Here is a 17064-nt window from a genome sequence, read left to right as displayed (position 1 = left end):
TCAGAGTAGGACATATCTAAAGTCCCCAAAAATCTTCTCCATGTGCCTAACTGACTGTCTCTGCTTCTCCCTTAAGGGTGCAAACTCATTCCCTGAGAACCAGGAGCTCCTTGCACTGGGCACATACCCAAGACTTCTGTCCAGTGGGCAGATAGTCATACATGTAACACTCCATGGAAAACACTGGATAGCCCCCAACCACCTGCTGGAATTCTGCCTTCATAATTGCTTTTTAAAAAATTATTATATATAATCCCCCTTTTAAAACCCTTCGTATTTATGTGGCTCTCCTTGTGGAAAGTCTACTTGCCTTACTGGGAACACAAGGAGACTAGGTCCCTGGCTTCCTAGTCCTTCCTGGGGTTCTTACACAGCCTCTAGGCTAAGAGCCACAGGCCAGGAATTCTTTGGCTCATGCCTCTGGTGATAGAAGCCTCATGCAGCAGAAGACAGGGCCAGCAGCTAAGGAGCGAGGACTCGGCAACAACATAAAACTCACCCACACACTCCCAAACACAGTCCTCCCACACAGTACCCTCAGCTGAAAGCAAATAAAAAGCACCTCTCCAGCAGCTCTGTCTCCTGCTGCTTCTCAAAGCTCAGCTGGGTCAGCTGTAGTGTGTGGAAATCCTTGATATTCGGTATTTTTTAAAAGGGTGCCTGTTTGTTTTTGGCTAATGGTCGTTTTGTTTTACCTTTTCTCAGGAGTTTAAGGAGGGTCGTCGTGCTAGCCACACAGCCCCCCAGGTGCTCTTCAGCCACAGGGAGCCTCCGTTGGAACTCAAAGATACCGATGCAGCAGTAGGAGACAACATTGGATACATCACCTTTGGTGAGTGGGTAATGTGCTCATCTTGACAAGGCTTTGATAGCGATTTCCCCCCTCAAAATCCTGGTTATGAAGTGCACAACACTTCTTTTCTTCTTTGCAAACCCTTGTTTCAATAAATCAAGAGCTCAGCAGAGCAGTGGAAATGGCTCTCAGTTTGTTTATTTAAAAAAAGGGTAAGCCACAGTTTTCATTAAACACTGTTGTTTAAATCAGTTTGACAGCATATTAAATACACCAAACAATAAATAATTGACACAGATCAGTCGAAATTAAAACAGCCAAAGACCCATTTGCCAAAAAATACTCCCAGATAGAATAAAATTTCTTAGAGCGTGGATAGGTGACGTGCATTCTGCAGACTGCTTTTGAAGAGCTCCGTCTGGAAAGTCTTGGTTGGTTTTTGAGGAAATGGGGGGAAATGTGTTAATCTGAAGTTGATGGTGAAGACAAATGCGATAGCCATATGTGCTAAAAGTGCAAAATCCAGGTCATGCAATTTGAAGTTTCCAGTTTGTTGTTTGTGATTGCTAGCTTAATTATTTTAAGAGCTGATTCTAGGTGTCACTAACCTATACAAATAAGTTGCATGGGTTGGTTGCAGTGTACCTTTTGATGCTCAAAAAGCAGCAAAAGGAAACATTGGCAGCAGTGGCTGTTGCATGCTCTACTTTCCCCATTAATTGTCAAGATTTGAATTCATCATGATCAAGATCCTTGCTGTTAATTTTTCCACATACATACACACGTGTGTAAAACATTCTGGATGCTGAATTACCCTCATGCATGGTTCAAATTGTTCTGAGATTTTTCTGAAGGATATACCTAGCACTTGTTATGCTACACCTATGTTATTTTTCCAGTGGCCAAACATGAACTCAGACATAGTTCTGCTGAAACAAACCCATGAAAAAGCAACAACTTCTTGTTCTAAAGCAAGGATTTGAAAGGTGCAAGCTAATCACTGTTCCCCAGCCACTTCACAAAAACCCAGTAAAGTACTTTCAGTCACAGGTAATTCCTCATTTAACTACTGAATATATAAGAACATAAGAGAAGCCATATTGGATCAGGTCAATGGCCCATCCAGTCCAGTGCTCTGTGTCACACACTGGCCAAAACCCAGCTGACGACAGGAGGTCCTCCAGCAGGGCCAGAACTCCAGGAACCCTCCCACTGGTGCCCCCCAAGCACCAAGTATACAGAGCATCACTGCTCCAGACATTATATTCCCTCTACTAATAGCCACTGATGGATCTCTGCTCCATATGTACAGCTGTTTAGCCAAAGGTTTCCAGCTTTGGAATAGTGGAGGGAAGCTATGCCAAAACAGGCCCCTGGTTATCTAAGAACTATCACTTGGCTGTGGAGTGCTCATGAGACATGCTTTCCTCTGAGAACTTTTCTGCAGTGAGAAGAGGATGAGAAACTCCATCCCGTCAGTTACCTTCTTCCAGCTGCTAATTGATTTTAGTAGATCTCATTGTTCAGGAATCACTGCTACAAATTCTTGTGATGAACCCTGGAGGTAGTGTCTGCTAACCAAGAGGAATTTCAACACATAGCAATTGGGGAGGTATACCATCTGTGCAACTAGATCCTTTTGAGGACCACTCCTGGCATTGGGCTGGTGAGAATGACATCCATTCCATAGTTCAGTAGAGGCAGCATAACAGCTCTTCTTTGTTCGGGAGACTTTGTGCCAGTGTAGCTAAATGTTTGCTTTCTCTAGTTGTCTGACAGCACTAGGATGATGGTTACTGATAAGTTCTACCAAGGTATGTTTAAAAAAAAGGTTCTTCAAGGAGGTTCCAGATAAGAGAATATTTCTCTGATGACATTCAGGGAATTAATAGAAAAGCTGTGCTCTCTGACACTGAGTGAATTCCTGTGCTAGCATTGCAGGGAGACTTGAGATTATTGCAGACTTCTGTTTTGCTGCTGTTTGGAAGGGATCTTTGTCCTTCCAGACAGATACCTATTGGGGCCACGGTGGCTCAGAGGTTAAGACACTGAATTGCAGACCAGAAGGTCGGTAGCTCAGCAGTTTGAGACCCGAGTGCCACGTGATGGAGTGAGCACCTGTCTCTGGCCCCAGCTCCTGCCAACCTAGCAGTTCGAAAGCAAGAAATTGCAAGTAGATAAATAGGTACCACTTTGGTGGAAAGGTATCAGCGTTCTGTGTGCTTCGGCGTTTAGACATGCCAGCCACTTGACCACAGAAACTTCTTCCAACAGCGCTGGCTCTTCGGCTTGGAGACAAAGATGAGCTCTGCCCCCTAGAGTCAGATAAAGTAGCTTTTGAGCAAGGGAAGCCTTTACTTTTTATAGGTGCTGAACTGCAGACCAGAAGGTTGGTAGCTCAGCAGTTCGAGACCTGAGTGCCGCATGACGGAGTGAGCTCCCATCTCTGGTCCCAGCTCCTGCCAACCTAGCAGCTCGAAAGCAAGAAATTGCAAGTAGATAAATAGGTACCACTTCGGTGGGAAGGGAACAGTGTTCCGCGTGCCTCGGCGTCTAGTCATGCCAGCCAAATGACTACGAAAACGTCTTCGGACATCACTGGCTCTTCGGCTTGAAAAACGGAGATGAGCACCGCACCCCTAGAGTCGGATTCAACTGGCTTTCGAGCAAGGCAACCTTTATATATACATGCACATGGTGTATGACCCTGGGATTGTGGGTACCTGCATAGCCTTGTGGTGATTGGTGCGGAATAAACCTTCTTTGTTTGTTTTTTGCAGTGCTGTTCCCCCGCCACACCAATGCTGCTGCCAGAGACAACACCATCAATTTGATTCACACATTCCGGGACTACCTGCACTATCACATCAAATGTTCCAAGGTACAGGGAGTGTATCAATAAAGGGCCCTACTGATTCCCAGTGGAGTTGAGGAATCCAGTAAAGTTTGGGAGAAGATGCTATTTGAAGGGGGGTTGGCACTTCTTCTGCTTCCTTCATATTCATAAAATAGCTTAGTAACATTTACCTGCCACATTCTTACCCTGGTGTCTATGAAGCATTACAGCAGAGAGTTTTCTCCTCCCACCCCCATACCCTAGTCTTTAATTTTCCTCCCAAAAAATTGTTGGCTGAGGAGACTGGCAGCAAGTGGCTTTTGTCCTGTAACTCAAAATACTGTACATCTGCAGTGAGCCAAAGGCTTTTGAACAAATATTTGTAAGTGGTGCATAAGCAATAGCAGATCGTGGAATGCAGTGCAGAAAACTTTGTAGAGTTTTCTGTACCAGATTGTGCAAAACAGGGCCATGCAACCTCCAACACACTGGGGAGAGAATAAGGTATTGAGTTTAATCATGATTCCTGTATCTAGTTTTACCACCCCACTGATAATAAGACCAGGAGTTAAAGTGAGACAAGTATGTCTCGTCATAGTGTCTTGCACTTCCCATATCCCCCTTTCCCTTTCTAGTTTGGCAGAATGCAGAGAGTGTGATGGGTTAGGCCAAAAGGTGCACTTGGATGGCGATGGGCTGCCAGTGTTCCTGTCTTCTGTGCATTGACTCCCTGTAGGCCGTTATGTAGATCTTTGATATTGGTTACAATCTTAGAGTGGATAGATGAAATATGGATTTCAGAGTGCTGAGGCAGTGCCCTTCAGCTGCATTTTTTTTCTCTTCTGAAAATAAAATACAGGCTTACATTCACACGCGCATGAGAGCAAAAACTTCAGACTTCCTCAAAGTGCTGCACCGTGCCCATGCGGAAAAGAAGGAAATGAAAACAATCACGTGAGTTTCAGGGGGACAACTTTCTTCCCTTGGTTTGTGGCTCTTCAGTCCTGTTTAGCACTTGCTACAACACAGACTTGGCAGAACAGAATACACTGGAGAATTTAGTATTGCTGTCAGAACTGCCGTGACAACAGATAATAGAGCTAGCAGGAACTCCTTTGCATATTAGGTGACACACCCCTAATGTAGCTGTGACGACCCCTTATCTGGGGAGGTCTGGTTTCCCTTTAAAAGTGTTCTTTATGTTTTGGTTCTCCTAGGGTATATCCGTCTGCCAAACCTTTATACTTTACTTTTGCTATTACTGGGTAGGTAGGTCGAGTGTAAGGCTTATGGGTAACTATGTAGTACTGAGGAAGTTTTTATTTCAGAGTTGGCATACTTGAATAAAAGAAGATTTATTGAAATAATTCATAAATAAAAGGGTAGAACAATGTAACCAGTAAGGTGAATCTTTTTAACAATTTCTTGGTGTCTCACACAAGATCTGCTCCCTTCCTGACAGGGATTTTTCAGGTAACTTTGTACCACTTTAACTCCAGGACATAGACGTAAACTGTTTCACTCCAGTCTGTCACTCAGACTTTCTTATAACTCTGAACAACATCAACAGACAGCTTAACTGCTTTCACCCCGAAATGCTTCTCACTTTTCTCATACCCAGAACTCCTATATCACACACAAGACTGCTTCTCCCACAGACTTGAGAACCAAAACTAAACTCAACTGTCTTCATCAACTGTCAAACCAGTAACTGACCCTCCTGACAGATATATCTATTCATCCACTCAGAAACACTTCCAAAACCCCTCCCCCTCTCTGTCAATCACCAATCACACCACACTTGTCTTTTCAACCACTCTATTCTATCACACAGCCAGGCAACCAAACTTTTAAAGAGACACACACACATATATAAAACAAGGAATCATTACAGTAGCCAATCCTCCAAGAGCCGACAGAGCTCTTCTTACAGGGGCTACTGTAACCTCTTGGAGGATTGGCTACATTAGGGTGTGTCGTCTAATATGCAAAGGAGTTCCTGCTACAAAAAGAGCCCCGGAGCTGACTGTATACTGCAAAGGAGTTCTTTATTCAGAATAAATTGTGGCCTGGAAATCTGAGGTGGTAAAGCTTTGTGGTGCCTTGAACCATGCGTCAGATGCTTCATAAGTCTGTGTCTTGCTCCAGAGCTCTGGTGAGGTCAGTGTTCCAGTGACTGAGTTAGTCCAGCCTCTGATGGGCCACTTCATACTCCCAGCGCTGCTAACTTGTGTGGCACGATATCCTCTTTCTGGCTGGGGCATCATATTAATGTCTGAGCCAGTTGCCAGGCGGACTGTTCTTACTCTAGTGAACTGAGAGACAACGCTAAGCTCCTGAAATACATACAATAAGGCTGAATGTCTTCAGTTTCTCTGATTTGGAGGTGAGGGGTGGTCTGATCCCAAAGACTAAAAAGTGAGTCCAGTTTTTAGATGAGTTGTGATTTACACTGAGGAATGGAGTGGTTAACCTTTACCCAGCGTTCAACAGAAATGTCACCTCTTAAAGGGCTATTTATCTTTCAGAGTAGCTCATGTTCTGTCTTAGGCAGCCCTTGGTTCCAGTATGATTTATGCCAGGGGTGTCAAACATATGGCCCAGGGGGCCAGAACTGGCCCATCCAGGCCTGTTATCCGATCCGTGAGCAGGGAAGAGGAGGGTGGCGGCAGCAGCAAAAAGACCCACTGCAGGTTGTTTGGCTGGTGGGTCCCCCCTTCCTTTCTCAGTTGGGCCAGGCTCTCCTGTCAGAGGCGGGGGGTCGCCACCACCTTGTCAGTGTGCGTGCATGCTGGGCTCTCCCCCTTTGCTTCAGTTGATATTATATGTGTACATTTCGGGGTGGGCCTCTCTAAGTGGAGAAGAAATCCTGCTTCACAGACAGAAATGCTTTCAGGGTTATGGAGAAAAAGGATGCTGATCTAGTGTAGTGGAGAAGTGTATTTTCAGAGATGGACAGGGGAAGTTTCTCTAAGGTGGGAGGCATAAAGGTAGATTACACATAGTGAGTCAGTACAGTCAACCAAATGAGACATTTACACTGCTCCCACACACACACACACCAGTGAAAGGATGCCGCAAATCAAAGGTAGGCAGGGGATCAGTGGAATGCTATACTGAAGTTGGCATTGGCAAATTTTTTCAGTTTTGGGGTCTGAATTACCCCCAGCTTAAGGCTTGTGCTTCAAAGATTCTGTTTGGAACAACATATGTCTGTGAACAGCTCTTTTCTGTAATAAATGTCAATAAATCAAAAGTACATTTTCAGCTTAGAAACCTAAACAACATCCTCAAGATTGCTATAGCACAGACATTGGCTCCAGATTTTGATGCAGTAATTCAGAGCAAGAGGTGTCAAATAAAGGAAATATTGTAAGTGTGTTGATCTTTTAAGCATGTTTGTATTGAGTGAAAAATAATGTCTGTTAATTGAGTTTGCCTGTGTCCTTTATAAAGTTTATATCCCCGGTACCTGGCATTACATTTTATGGCACACGTGGCCCGGTCCGACAAAGTGACATTAATCTCAGGTCCGGCTCTCGTCAAATTAGTTCAACACCTCTGATTTTTTCCCCCCTCAAATGAATCAGGATAACTGTAATTAGAGGAACAGACATGACATTTTTTTTTAATTAGGAATAATCTTGGATGCTTACGCCTGTTTCCAGCAAAGATAGACCTGCTTATTTTTCTGCCTAGATCTAGCATCTCACAACCTTAAGTGCTTGTTTTGCAAATGAGCAGGTTCCAGCCTTAGGCATCGTCTACTGTATACAGCAGGAAGAGACAGCAGAAAGGTTGATAGCATGTCAGAATACAGATAGGGAATGGCACTTCTCAAAATTCCCCTGCATTAATAATTTCCTGTAAGTGGAAAACAAGCGCTGTATGCAGAGGCTGAGGCTAGAGCATTTCTTCCTGATGGGCTTTTCCCCCCTTATCCGCGGGGAGCTTTTACATTGGCAAGCATTAAAAATGTGGCCCCTTCCACCTGCAGTCTGAAGTGGTGCAGCCCTTTCTATCACTTCATTCTGCTGCATGTGCAGACCAAGACTCTGGGGAGGGACTAGCTGAGGAGGAAGGTGTGGATTCTTGCAAGTATCCTTAACTAAATTGTGAACTTAGCTAGGCAAATAGGATTGGCGGAAGTAGGCAGGAAGTACACCTAGAAATCTGTAGTCAGAAGACTTAATCTCATGGTAGAGAAATGAGTCCATGTAATAGGCTTATTTGCATGAATAGTTGTAGTTTGAATTCTTTGGATTTATAAATTGGGTGGGTGGGGGAGCAGGACGGTACAGGTGGATGAAGGATGAAACACTTGGGCCACTGTGCTAAATGGGCTAGGAAAGGAAAGAACCTCCCCACTGATTGCCCTTTGAATTCTTGCCAGGGGGAAGACCTTTGCATCTCGTTAACAGCTGCAAGGAGGTGGATTCAGACATCTGTGGCAGAAGGCTGGAGTACTTGCTACCTGATAATCGTAGCTTTTAAACATTGCACCTCTCTGAGCTCTTAAGGAAATAAATCCAATCGGGTTCTGTTTTCTATACAAGTTTGGGAAGTGATCTGCAAAATCGAGCTGTTCTTGCAAGGACTTAATAGTTCAAACAAAAAACAAACCTTAATTCCATTTTGATCAACCGTACTTTCTTTGCTTTCCCCCCTTTTTCAAGCTGTTTTGCTTTGCAAATATGTTTACTGGTAATGAGTTACAGTACTTCTTATGAGAATAACGCAATATTAACTTTTTTGTTTTCTTCTGAGTATTTGAGTTCACAACTCCTGTATCTGAAGAAATATTGTTGGGATTCATTAATAAAGGAGATCTTTCTATCTTAACTATCATGGTTTATGAGTAGTCATTATTAGATCTGCATTATTAGTTAGGATTGCATTAAATCGGAACAAGGTATATGGGAAAGAGCAGGAAAATGAAGGCTGTTAAGTGGTAAAGGTATATATGGGTTGAATCTCACAGGCCCATTCTGCTCACACTAGTAGTACTTCCCCTCTCATATGAAGCTCCAGCTTCTTTGCAGCATGACCATCTGCTGTCATTAGCTGAATGGATTGATGGGAACCAACCCTGAGTTAGATCCCCAGACACTTATATGGGGTCTTTTCAGCAATTTTTGATTTCTGTTTTCCAGCTTTGTGTTCCACAGGTTAAGAACATCAGAGAAGCCAATGTTGGATCAGGCCAAATGGCCCATCTAGTCCAACACTGTGTCACACAGTGGCCAAAAATACCAGGTGCCATCAGGAGGTCCAGCAGTGGGGCCAGGACACTAGAAGCCCTCCCACTGTTGCCCCCCCCCAAAAAAGCACCAAGAATACACAGCATCACTTGCCCCAGAGTCCCTATCTATACCTTGTGGCTAAGAGCCACTGATGGACCTCAGCTCCATATGTTTATCCAATTCCCTCTTGAAGCCATCCATACTTGTAGCCACCACCACCTCCTGTGGCAGTGAATTCCATGTGTTAATCACTCTTTGGGTGAAGAAGTACTTCCTTTTATCTGTTCACTTCTCAGATAAAAAATATTTTAGAACTTTGAAACAAAATTAATTTATCACTTTTAATGGAAGAGAGGAAACAAACCAGGCACATTTGAAAATAAAAATGCTTTCTTCTGGATTGTAACTGCTTTCACTAGGATATCAGTTGTTATATATAACACTAGCACGCTAGCATTTCATTGAGAACAGAGCAGTCACTAAGTGTTCCCTTCTAGTTGTGTTGAAATGACTTTAAAGTGTTCACTGTTGTTGTTTTTTTAAGTTAATTTTCTGATGAAGGAAAATAGTGGAGGGGAAATGGAATTTGTTTTCACGCCTCATGTTCCCATCTTAAACTTTTGACCGGACAATTCTAAGATGCTTGCAGTTAAGCCTTTTGTCTCCCTGCCGTCTTTTTTCCTAGTTCCGATGCAATGGCTTCTAAGACTGAACTCTGTCTTGGTGATGGAGCCTTTTAGTAAAGCAATAGAAGTATGTGCCACTTTGCATGAGCACATGTTGAAAGATATGTGATACATTTTAATGAATCGGGCTGCTTCTTCATTTAAAATACCATGGTTTTATGCAAGAAGAGAGTGAACAACTGATAAGACAGATGTTTTTGTCCTGAGCAATCAAAGGACTGTTGCAACGCCACTCTGTGTGGAATGCTGGAACTGTTTGAACTTCTTTGAAAAAAATCAAATAGGAAGGAATTGGGGCCAGAATACCAAAGGATACATACAGGTTACTGCATATACATTCAACCTCTGCACTCAGGTTAGCCTTTTCATATGAATTCTGACTGACCACAGTGAGCTGTGTAAACAAATGTCAGGACAAGACACCTGGAATTGTTTAAATATGGCTTTATTCGGTAGTAGAAGCTTGTGATGCAGGGATTAGCAGTGCACTGACACAGGTGATTAACTTACTGGATCCCTTCCTCAGATGTCTGTGCTACCACTTGCCCATCCACAAGCTCTTGCGTCATAATCACTACCTTCTTAATGGTTTGTCTCCTGGTGTCTGAAAAAGAGGAGTAAATAGTGGTTTAGTGGCTTGCGGGGAGGGCGGGGTACAAGTGTGATAGATAGATAGATAAATAAGAGCAGGCAAACAAAGCTGTTGCTTCCCAGACTGTTATCCTTGAGAGAGAAATGCACTCGGGTTCAAGATAATGTTTCAAGCAGCTTTTTAGATGTCACAAAATAGCCCCCCAACTGAGCTGTTCCCTCACTGAAAGCAGTGAGCTGAAACACATGTTAATTGGAGAGGAAGCACCTCCCCGCAAAAAAGAAATCGTAATCTAAGTAGAGCAGGGGTAGAAACTGCCTTCTCCCCTAGCATGAGAAATGGGCTCAATGCACATGATGCAGCAAAGGAGGACTCGTTCTGGTCAGTGCCTGAATGGGAAATTACAAGCCTACGTGACATAGCTTGAGTTTTCCACAGAAAACCTGGGATAGAAACAAATGGACACTTTGAAAGTTTAAGTTATCTCAGAACTGCATATTTTAAAATTTCCAGTTCTTGACATTAATCGAGAAATACAGGCAGTATCCGGCAATCATGCAGCCTCCTAATGTTACCTGCAGTGATTTCAGGTTCTGTGTGTACATTGTCCTCGTGCAGAATACTGACTTCCTGAAAATACTAGGATCTTGGCTTGGTACAACATGTGCTTTTGAGTCCCTGTGGATTCAGTCAAGTAATTATGCAGGCTGGCAGTTTCCAAGGCACACCCTATTCCGCTGAAGCCTGTTGGTGGGAAAGCAGCAGCCAGCCACCAAGTCTGGGGGAGGATCTATTTCAAATGCCACACAAGAAACGGAGGAGCAGTTCACAGCCGAGCACACAGAAGGAAAGCAGTACTAACATCTCTACTGCTACACCACAGTGGGTCACTTACCTGCTTTGCCTGAGTTCTGCAGCTCCCCTCTGAAAACACAAAACATGCCAGGTGTTTGCGTGCCATGCCCTCTGAAGATTTGCTTACCGGGATCATTTCCTGCTACAGATTTGTTTACACCTGCAGCAGCACGGCTGCTTACTGCATCAGCTGCCACAGGCCCCACCTGTCACTTTGTGTCTGTGACTCAAGGAAGTGTGAATGGTGTGTGACAGCCCCTTCTTGCCAGGCCAGATCCTAGGAGGACTAGAATGGTTTTAAAAGCAACATTTCAGTAGGTGTAGCACTGAACCCATCGGACTGCTCCAGTGACAGAGGATATAATGCCTGGTGGAATTTTCTGTCTACTGCTCCTCAAGATACAACAGTCTTCCCAGAAAACCTCTTGTCTAGGCCTGTAGCGACAGTGGGGCTTCCCGGGCGCCCCCCTCTTCCTCCCAAGGCCCCATAACTTTGGGGGAGAAGCGGGGGGGGGAGGCCACGCATGCCTGCACTCCAAGCTGCAGATTCACAGCTTGGACTGCAGGCGTCCGGGCCCTGCTTCTCCCCCAAAGAATTTAAAGGGTCCCTTTAAGTGCTTTGAGGGAGAAGCCGGGGGGGGGGGAGGAGGCCACATTGGCTAGTTTTGCCCTACTCTCCAGCAGTGTTCCCTTAGTGTGAGCCAGCTCACAGTTTTTTAGCCTGCGGCTCACACATTTTTGTCTCCGCTCAGGAAGGATGGCTCCAAGGCAAGCTAATTTATGCAGGAGCCAAATCGCCCACTCACAACTTCAATGTCGGAAGCTCACATAGTAGAATTTTTGCTCACAGGACTCCACAGCTTAGAGGGAGCATGGCTCTCCAGACAAGCAGGCGGGTGTTCTGTGTTCCTCCTCGGGATTCCCAGCCTCTAGCAGCGGTGGACTTCTTCAGCTCCCTGCCTTCCACTCCCCCTCTTTCCCCGCGGCAGCCGGACAGCAAATGTGCTCTTGGTCCCAACCTGCTCTGGTCGCCTCCCTGCGTTGCCTTCTCTCCTGCCCTCCTCGTCCCTCCCAGCCACACACACACACACGCCGTCCTCTCTTCCTCGTCCTTTCCTCCTCCTCGCTCAGCTCCTGCAGCCCGCTGGCCCCCTTTGGCCTTCTCTACACCAACGGTGGGTGGATGTACTTTACCCAAGACTGGCCACAGGCCACCGAGTTGCTGCAGCGCTCTTGCCACAGTTGCGTGCGCCTCCAAGATGTGCACTGTGAATGCTGGGCGGAGACTGGCTTCTTTGACCTGGTGCTGCAACGGGCTGAGTGCCTGGTGGAGGGGGAGCTGCCTGGTGGATGGGCCCCGCCTCTTCCCCAAAGCATTTAAATGCTTTGGGGAAGAAGTGAGGGCTGCAAATTTCAGTGCCCCACCCCCAATTTTTTAAAAGGCCCCCCTATTTTAAAAAATCCTGACTACGGGCCTGCTCTTGTCCAGACTACAGATGCCTAATCACTGGCCCCCGCTCAAAGAAGATTAACTTGACTGTCCACTGAGCTAGCTGGTCTGGTTACAGCTTTCAAAATACGCAAAGATGGGATGAGTAGTGATCAGACCTGATGCTCCAAGCTGTATCCAACTAGAGGCCAGTGTATGTATGGATTTCCTCCACTTCCCACTCCCCCCAGTAAGGTGATACCAACCAGGAGTTGTGGGGCTTCATGGACAAAAAGTAATGTGAGTCAGGGACTTGAGTGAAATTGCCACCTTGTCCTTCTTCCAGAAACAGAGCTCTGTGAGTGGCAGAGAGATCCCTTCACCCATTTCAGCCTCCTAACCCCATGTGTTTTGCTTGATCTTTTTTCCCCTCTGCATGGGATACACCTGCAGGTATTATCTGGTGAAGCGGGAGGTACTGGAGGAAACTTTCCATTGTGCGGCAATGAAGACAGGACACGGGGAAAAACAGCAAGGCACCCTGCCTAATGAAGAATAAAATTAATCTTGTGCCAGCATATAGGTCACTCCTGCCCCATGTATATTTGCAATGGGGAAGTAATATAATTTCCTGAGTGTTTTTCCTTACTAGCAGAACAAAATTACATGAAGGCATTTTACACTGCAGAAAAACAGCTATGCAATGTGTGGAATGACATGGAAACCTCCCAAACAGGCTTGTGACTGAGAAGTATGGATAAAAGACAAGGCAGCATAGCCCCTTATTACCTGTCTGTTGCACCCTCAATCAGACTGCGGTAGTGCTCTATCTCATTCTCCAGCTTGGTCTTGAGGTCCAGAAGGGCTTCGTAGTCTCGGGCCTGCCTTTCCAGGTCAGCCCGGCAGGCTGCCAGGTCATCTTGCAGCTTGATAATGACACCGTTGAGATTGCCCAAGTCATTGCGATAGTGGTTTTCTGTATTCTTCACGGTGTTCTCCAGGGTATCCACCTGCATTGGAAGAAGTAGTAATATTCGATAGAGGAATGACATTCACTTGGTTGTTTTTTGGGGGGGGGGGGGTGTGGATGCCTGCATTCCAGGTGGTACACCAAATGCTGGGTTCCTTTTATATAGCACAAGGTGTATAACAAATATTTACAGAAAATTGGCCAGCATCCTGTAAACTGGGGTAACTATTTCCCTGAGTCCAAAGATGCTTTGAACTTTTTTTTCTTGAACAATACCGTCTCCTTTCCACTGTTTCTTAAATTTTCTGAAATACTACATTGTTGTACCTAGCAAACCCTAGTCAGTTTTCAACAATACAGCCAATTTTCAAAGCCTTGACTTTAAAACTTCAGCTAAGTGACTGCTAAGAGCAATCTATTAACCGCTTGCTTTAAATTAAAAGCTGCCTTGAGCAGAATCACTAGACACACTTTACGAAAGAAGACTAAGAGATGGTGTGGTCTGAACTTCGGCAGCCCATGCCATAACTTCAAAGGAAGAATTCAACATGAAAGAACTGAATTAGGGTTCATCCAGAGAATACCATCTTTCTCCTAGGCTTGAACAAAGACTTAGATTTCTTCACTCACTATAGCTCAGAATGACTCACCTTTTACAGATGTTAATTACTTCTGCTTATCATGTTTCACATTGCACCTTCCTTGATTAGATTTATCCTGCTCTCCCATCCTCTACAGTTAGGGGTGGTCTTTACCCTCTCTGAATGGATTTATTGTGTATCTTTTCTCATTCATTATCTATAACAACCACATCCATTTCAGTGCGTTTCACAGGGATGCACATCTAAATAATTTGTAACAGGTCTCTTGCTGCTGCAACTCCATTTCCCCCCACCTTTGTAACTCTGGTTATAAAGTTGTCTGTAATGTGTTTGTGCATGCCATGCATCTGATGAAGTGAACACTTCTGGAATAAATATTAGTCTCCAAGGTGCCACTGGGTTTCTGTTTAATGGGATACTAGAGCTTGGACCTGGAACCGTTTGTGTGCTGAGTACGCACTCTACTACCAAAACCAAGGCCACCTCCCACATCACTCCTCCCGATTCCTAAACAGGAAAGGTGGATAGAATACACTGTTTCTCTCTCCTAACTGTAGAAGATGGGCAGACCGGGATAAACATTAAATCCAATCGAGGATGATGCACTATGAAACATAAGCAGAACTAATTATAGCATGCTCTATACATTAGCCATCTTCAGCTCCAGAATGTGAGGTCATTTATGCACAAGATGACTCATAGCTGCCTCAAAGACAAATTGTAGATCATTTTTGTTTCTAATATTCCAGGATAGGGAAGACCCCCACTTCCCTGTTTTAGAAAACTGCACAGAAATGGTGCTCGCAGGCTATTCTGGGAGGAAAAGAGAATGGTCACCGTACCATTTTCTGAAGAGTCTGGTGTTCAATCTCCAGACCCTGTAGCTGCCGACGAAGCTCTGTCAACACGCTTTTGGCTTCTTCCAGTGCTTGGGTGTTCACGTCAGCCTCTTGGGACATGGAATCAAACTGCAGGGATAAGGGACTTGGCAGAGTTTAAATATGCAAAGGAATGGAGCACCAACTGCTTAAGAAAAATAACTCGGTTTATTAGAGAAGAAGAAACTCTGACAGAACAGAGGAGAGAGGCTTAACTAACTGACTAGCTGCTGTGAGAGACAGGACCAAAGGGGGGGAGGGCTCAGTTGGGGCAGGAAGTCTCCAAAGAGCCAATCAGGAGACTGGAAGGACATACTTTGAAATTGTGGGAAGTCCCTAATCTAGCTATGCTATCAGTCCTTCAACTGTCCCCTATGGCCTGTCCTTCTGATCTTCTTAAAGAAGGTGCTGTATGGACCATGTGTGTTACAACAGGGACAACAACAGCAGGGAAGTTGAGAGACAAAGAAATTTCAAGCATTCCTCAGCACTATCGTGACTGGCTCTCCCCTCACCTTGTTTTTGTACCAGTTCTCAGCTTCAGCACGGTTCTGCTCAGCCACTTCTTCATACTGGCTGCGGATCTCAGCAATGCGTTCACTCAGGTCTTGCTTCTGTGGATTATCTACTTGCACTGTTACATCGGAGTTGGCAATCAGGGCATTGAGAGCCTCTACTTCCTGCAAAGAGCAAAGAAAAGACTGAGCTCTCTTAATTTCTGCATGATGAAAGGCAGTCCACATTTCTGGGCCAGGTTCCCACTAATACAGGCACAGGACCACTACTATGTGCTGTATATGCAGAAATCTATTAGCTGGATTAGAGCAAAAGGTCCAGAGATCCCAGAGTCCCATTTCAGGCAGTGACTGTGAAAACTGTGTGGCACAAGGGATCTAAAAATCTGCACTGCCACAATCATGAAGTATAGCAGATTATCTGGAGTCTTCTACAAAGTTTTAAAGATGAAGTCTTTACAGGAGTCAACAATAAATGAGAAATGTCTGCTGACACTCAGAAACCAGAAACAATCTGTGTAGGTCAGGCAGTAACTAGAGATAACATTTCCATTTTACTGTTGGTGGAGACTCTAATGCAAGGAGTGTTACACTATTGGAAGAGACATGTTCCATTGCCAGAACATCCAACAGAAGGCTCCACCACTAGTGGAACAGAAATGTTGGGTCCAACCCTTTGTTTTCAGTATCTTTCCCCTCTTTCATCCTGTTATGTATTGTGTTATATGGATAGCCAGAATTGTAGAATGAGCCTGAGCTTCAGTCACAAGCTCCATAGACTTTTAGTATCCTAAAATCAACAGCCTGATTGGCTGCCATTGTACAATGGACCAATCAGGGAAGCCTATGACTTTCGGTGGGAACAAACCCTATTGGTCCTAAGCACTCATTTATGATTTGACCTTACTGTTCTAGGGGTGTGGTTTAGCCAGTTCCAAACTGTATAAAATTTGGGATTGTTCTGTGTTGTTGTGTGTTCTAATCAACTGAAATCACTGATTAAAGAAAGCTGCCTGATCTCGAGATACAACCCTGGCGACGAGGATGGGATTCTGAGTGGGTAGGCAGCTCTGCTGCTCTTCAGTTTGCCAAAATGAGCTTAGGGGAACAAAATCCCTAGCCAGTCATGTCTCTGGTTGAAACCTTGACAGGGGAAAAGGGTGGAAACTGCAAAGGAGCTTCTGTCAGCCATTTTAAACATTGTGAGCCCCAATCTTATTGCAGACACTTTCTCCATTTCAAAGGGATTACAAAAGAAATTTCAGGTGATCAAACATTAATGCTTCTGTGTTTCATAAACTGAACACAGAGAGGGAAGAATCTATGCTATAATAACTGGCTTATTGGTAAGGAAAATGTTGGACGAATAGATTCAAATTCTTTGTACATATAGGGTGCATTCAGATGGGGCATTTGAGCTGGTATACGAGCCGGTTAGAATCGGAGTACTTACATGCGATCACACAGCCAACATCTGCCTTCCGTTCCTAACTACTGCAAACACCCTTTAAACCGGTGTATTCTGCTACTAGGTCCCCAAGTGGTGGTATCCTGAGTGCGCGGTTCTATCCGCATTATCCCTATCTGATCGCTCTCTGCCGGTGTAGAGCCACTTCCGCTTTTTGGCCGCCATTTTATTTGGCCACCTTTTTTTTTTAGCCTCCT

The 17064-nt window shown here is 44.8% G+C and overlaps 2 protein-coding genes across 2 annotated transcripts in view; one reads left to right on the top strand and one right to left on the bottom strand.

Annotated features, from left to right (window-relative positions):
- The window catches only part of ARPC2 (actin related protein 2/3 complex subunit 2), a 22704-nt gene extending 14319 nt beyond the window's left edge, over positions 1-8385 (top strand). Inside the window, exons 4-7 of the mRNA XM_015410023.1 lie at positions 706-832; positions 3574-3674; positions 4489-4583; positions 8023-8385. Of these exons, the coding sequence (XP_015265509.1) occupies positions 706-832; positions 3574-3674; positions 4489-4583; positions 8023-8047 (348 nt within the window). The 3' untranslated portion in view covers positions 8048-8385. The remainder of the gene's footprint in view (positions 1-705; positions 833-3573; positions 3675-4488; positions 4584-8022) is intronic.
- A 1619-nt stretch (positions 8386-10004) lies between these two features.
- The window catches only part of LOC107109410 (keratin, type I cytoskeletal 18-like), a 19901-nt gene continuing 12841 nt past the window's right edge, over positions 10005-17064 (bottom strand). Inside the window, exons 4-8 of the mRNA XM_015410022.1 lie at positions 15400-15564; positions 14849-14974; positions 13224-13444; positions 11046-11074; positions 10005-10162 (exon numbers count right to left, since the gene is read on the bottom strand). Coding sequence (XP_015265508.1) covers positions 10065-10162; positions 11046-11074; positions 13224-13444; positions 14849-14974; positions 15400-15564 — 639 coding nt within the window. The 3' untranslated portion in view covers positions 10005-10064. The remainder of the gene's footprint in view (positions 10163-11045; positions 11075-13223; positions 13445-14848; positions 14975-15399; positions 15565-17064) is intronic.

Source organism: Gekko japonicus, unplaced genomic scaffold (assembly GCF_001447785.1).
Source record: "Gekko japonicus isolate JY-2015 unplaced genomic scaffold, Gekko_japonicus_V1.1 scaffold219, whole genome shotgun sequence".
In the NCBI taxonomy this organism is placed as follows: Eukaryota; Metazoa; Chordata; class Lepidosauria; order Squamata; family Gekkonidae; genus Gekko; species Gekko japonicus.
The sequence above is the reverse complement of the archived record's forward strand: the minus strand, read 5'-3'. Positions and strand labels throughout refer to the sequence as shown.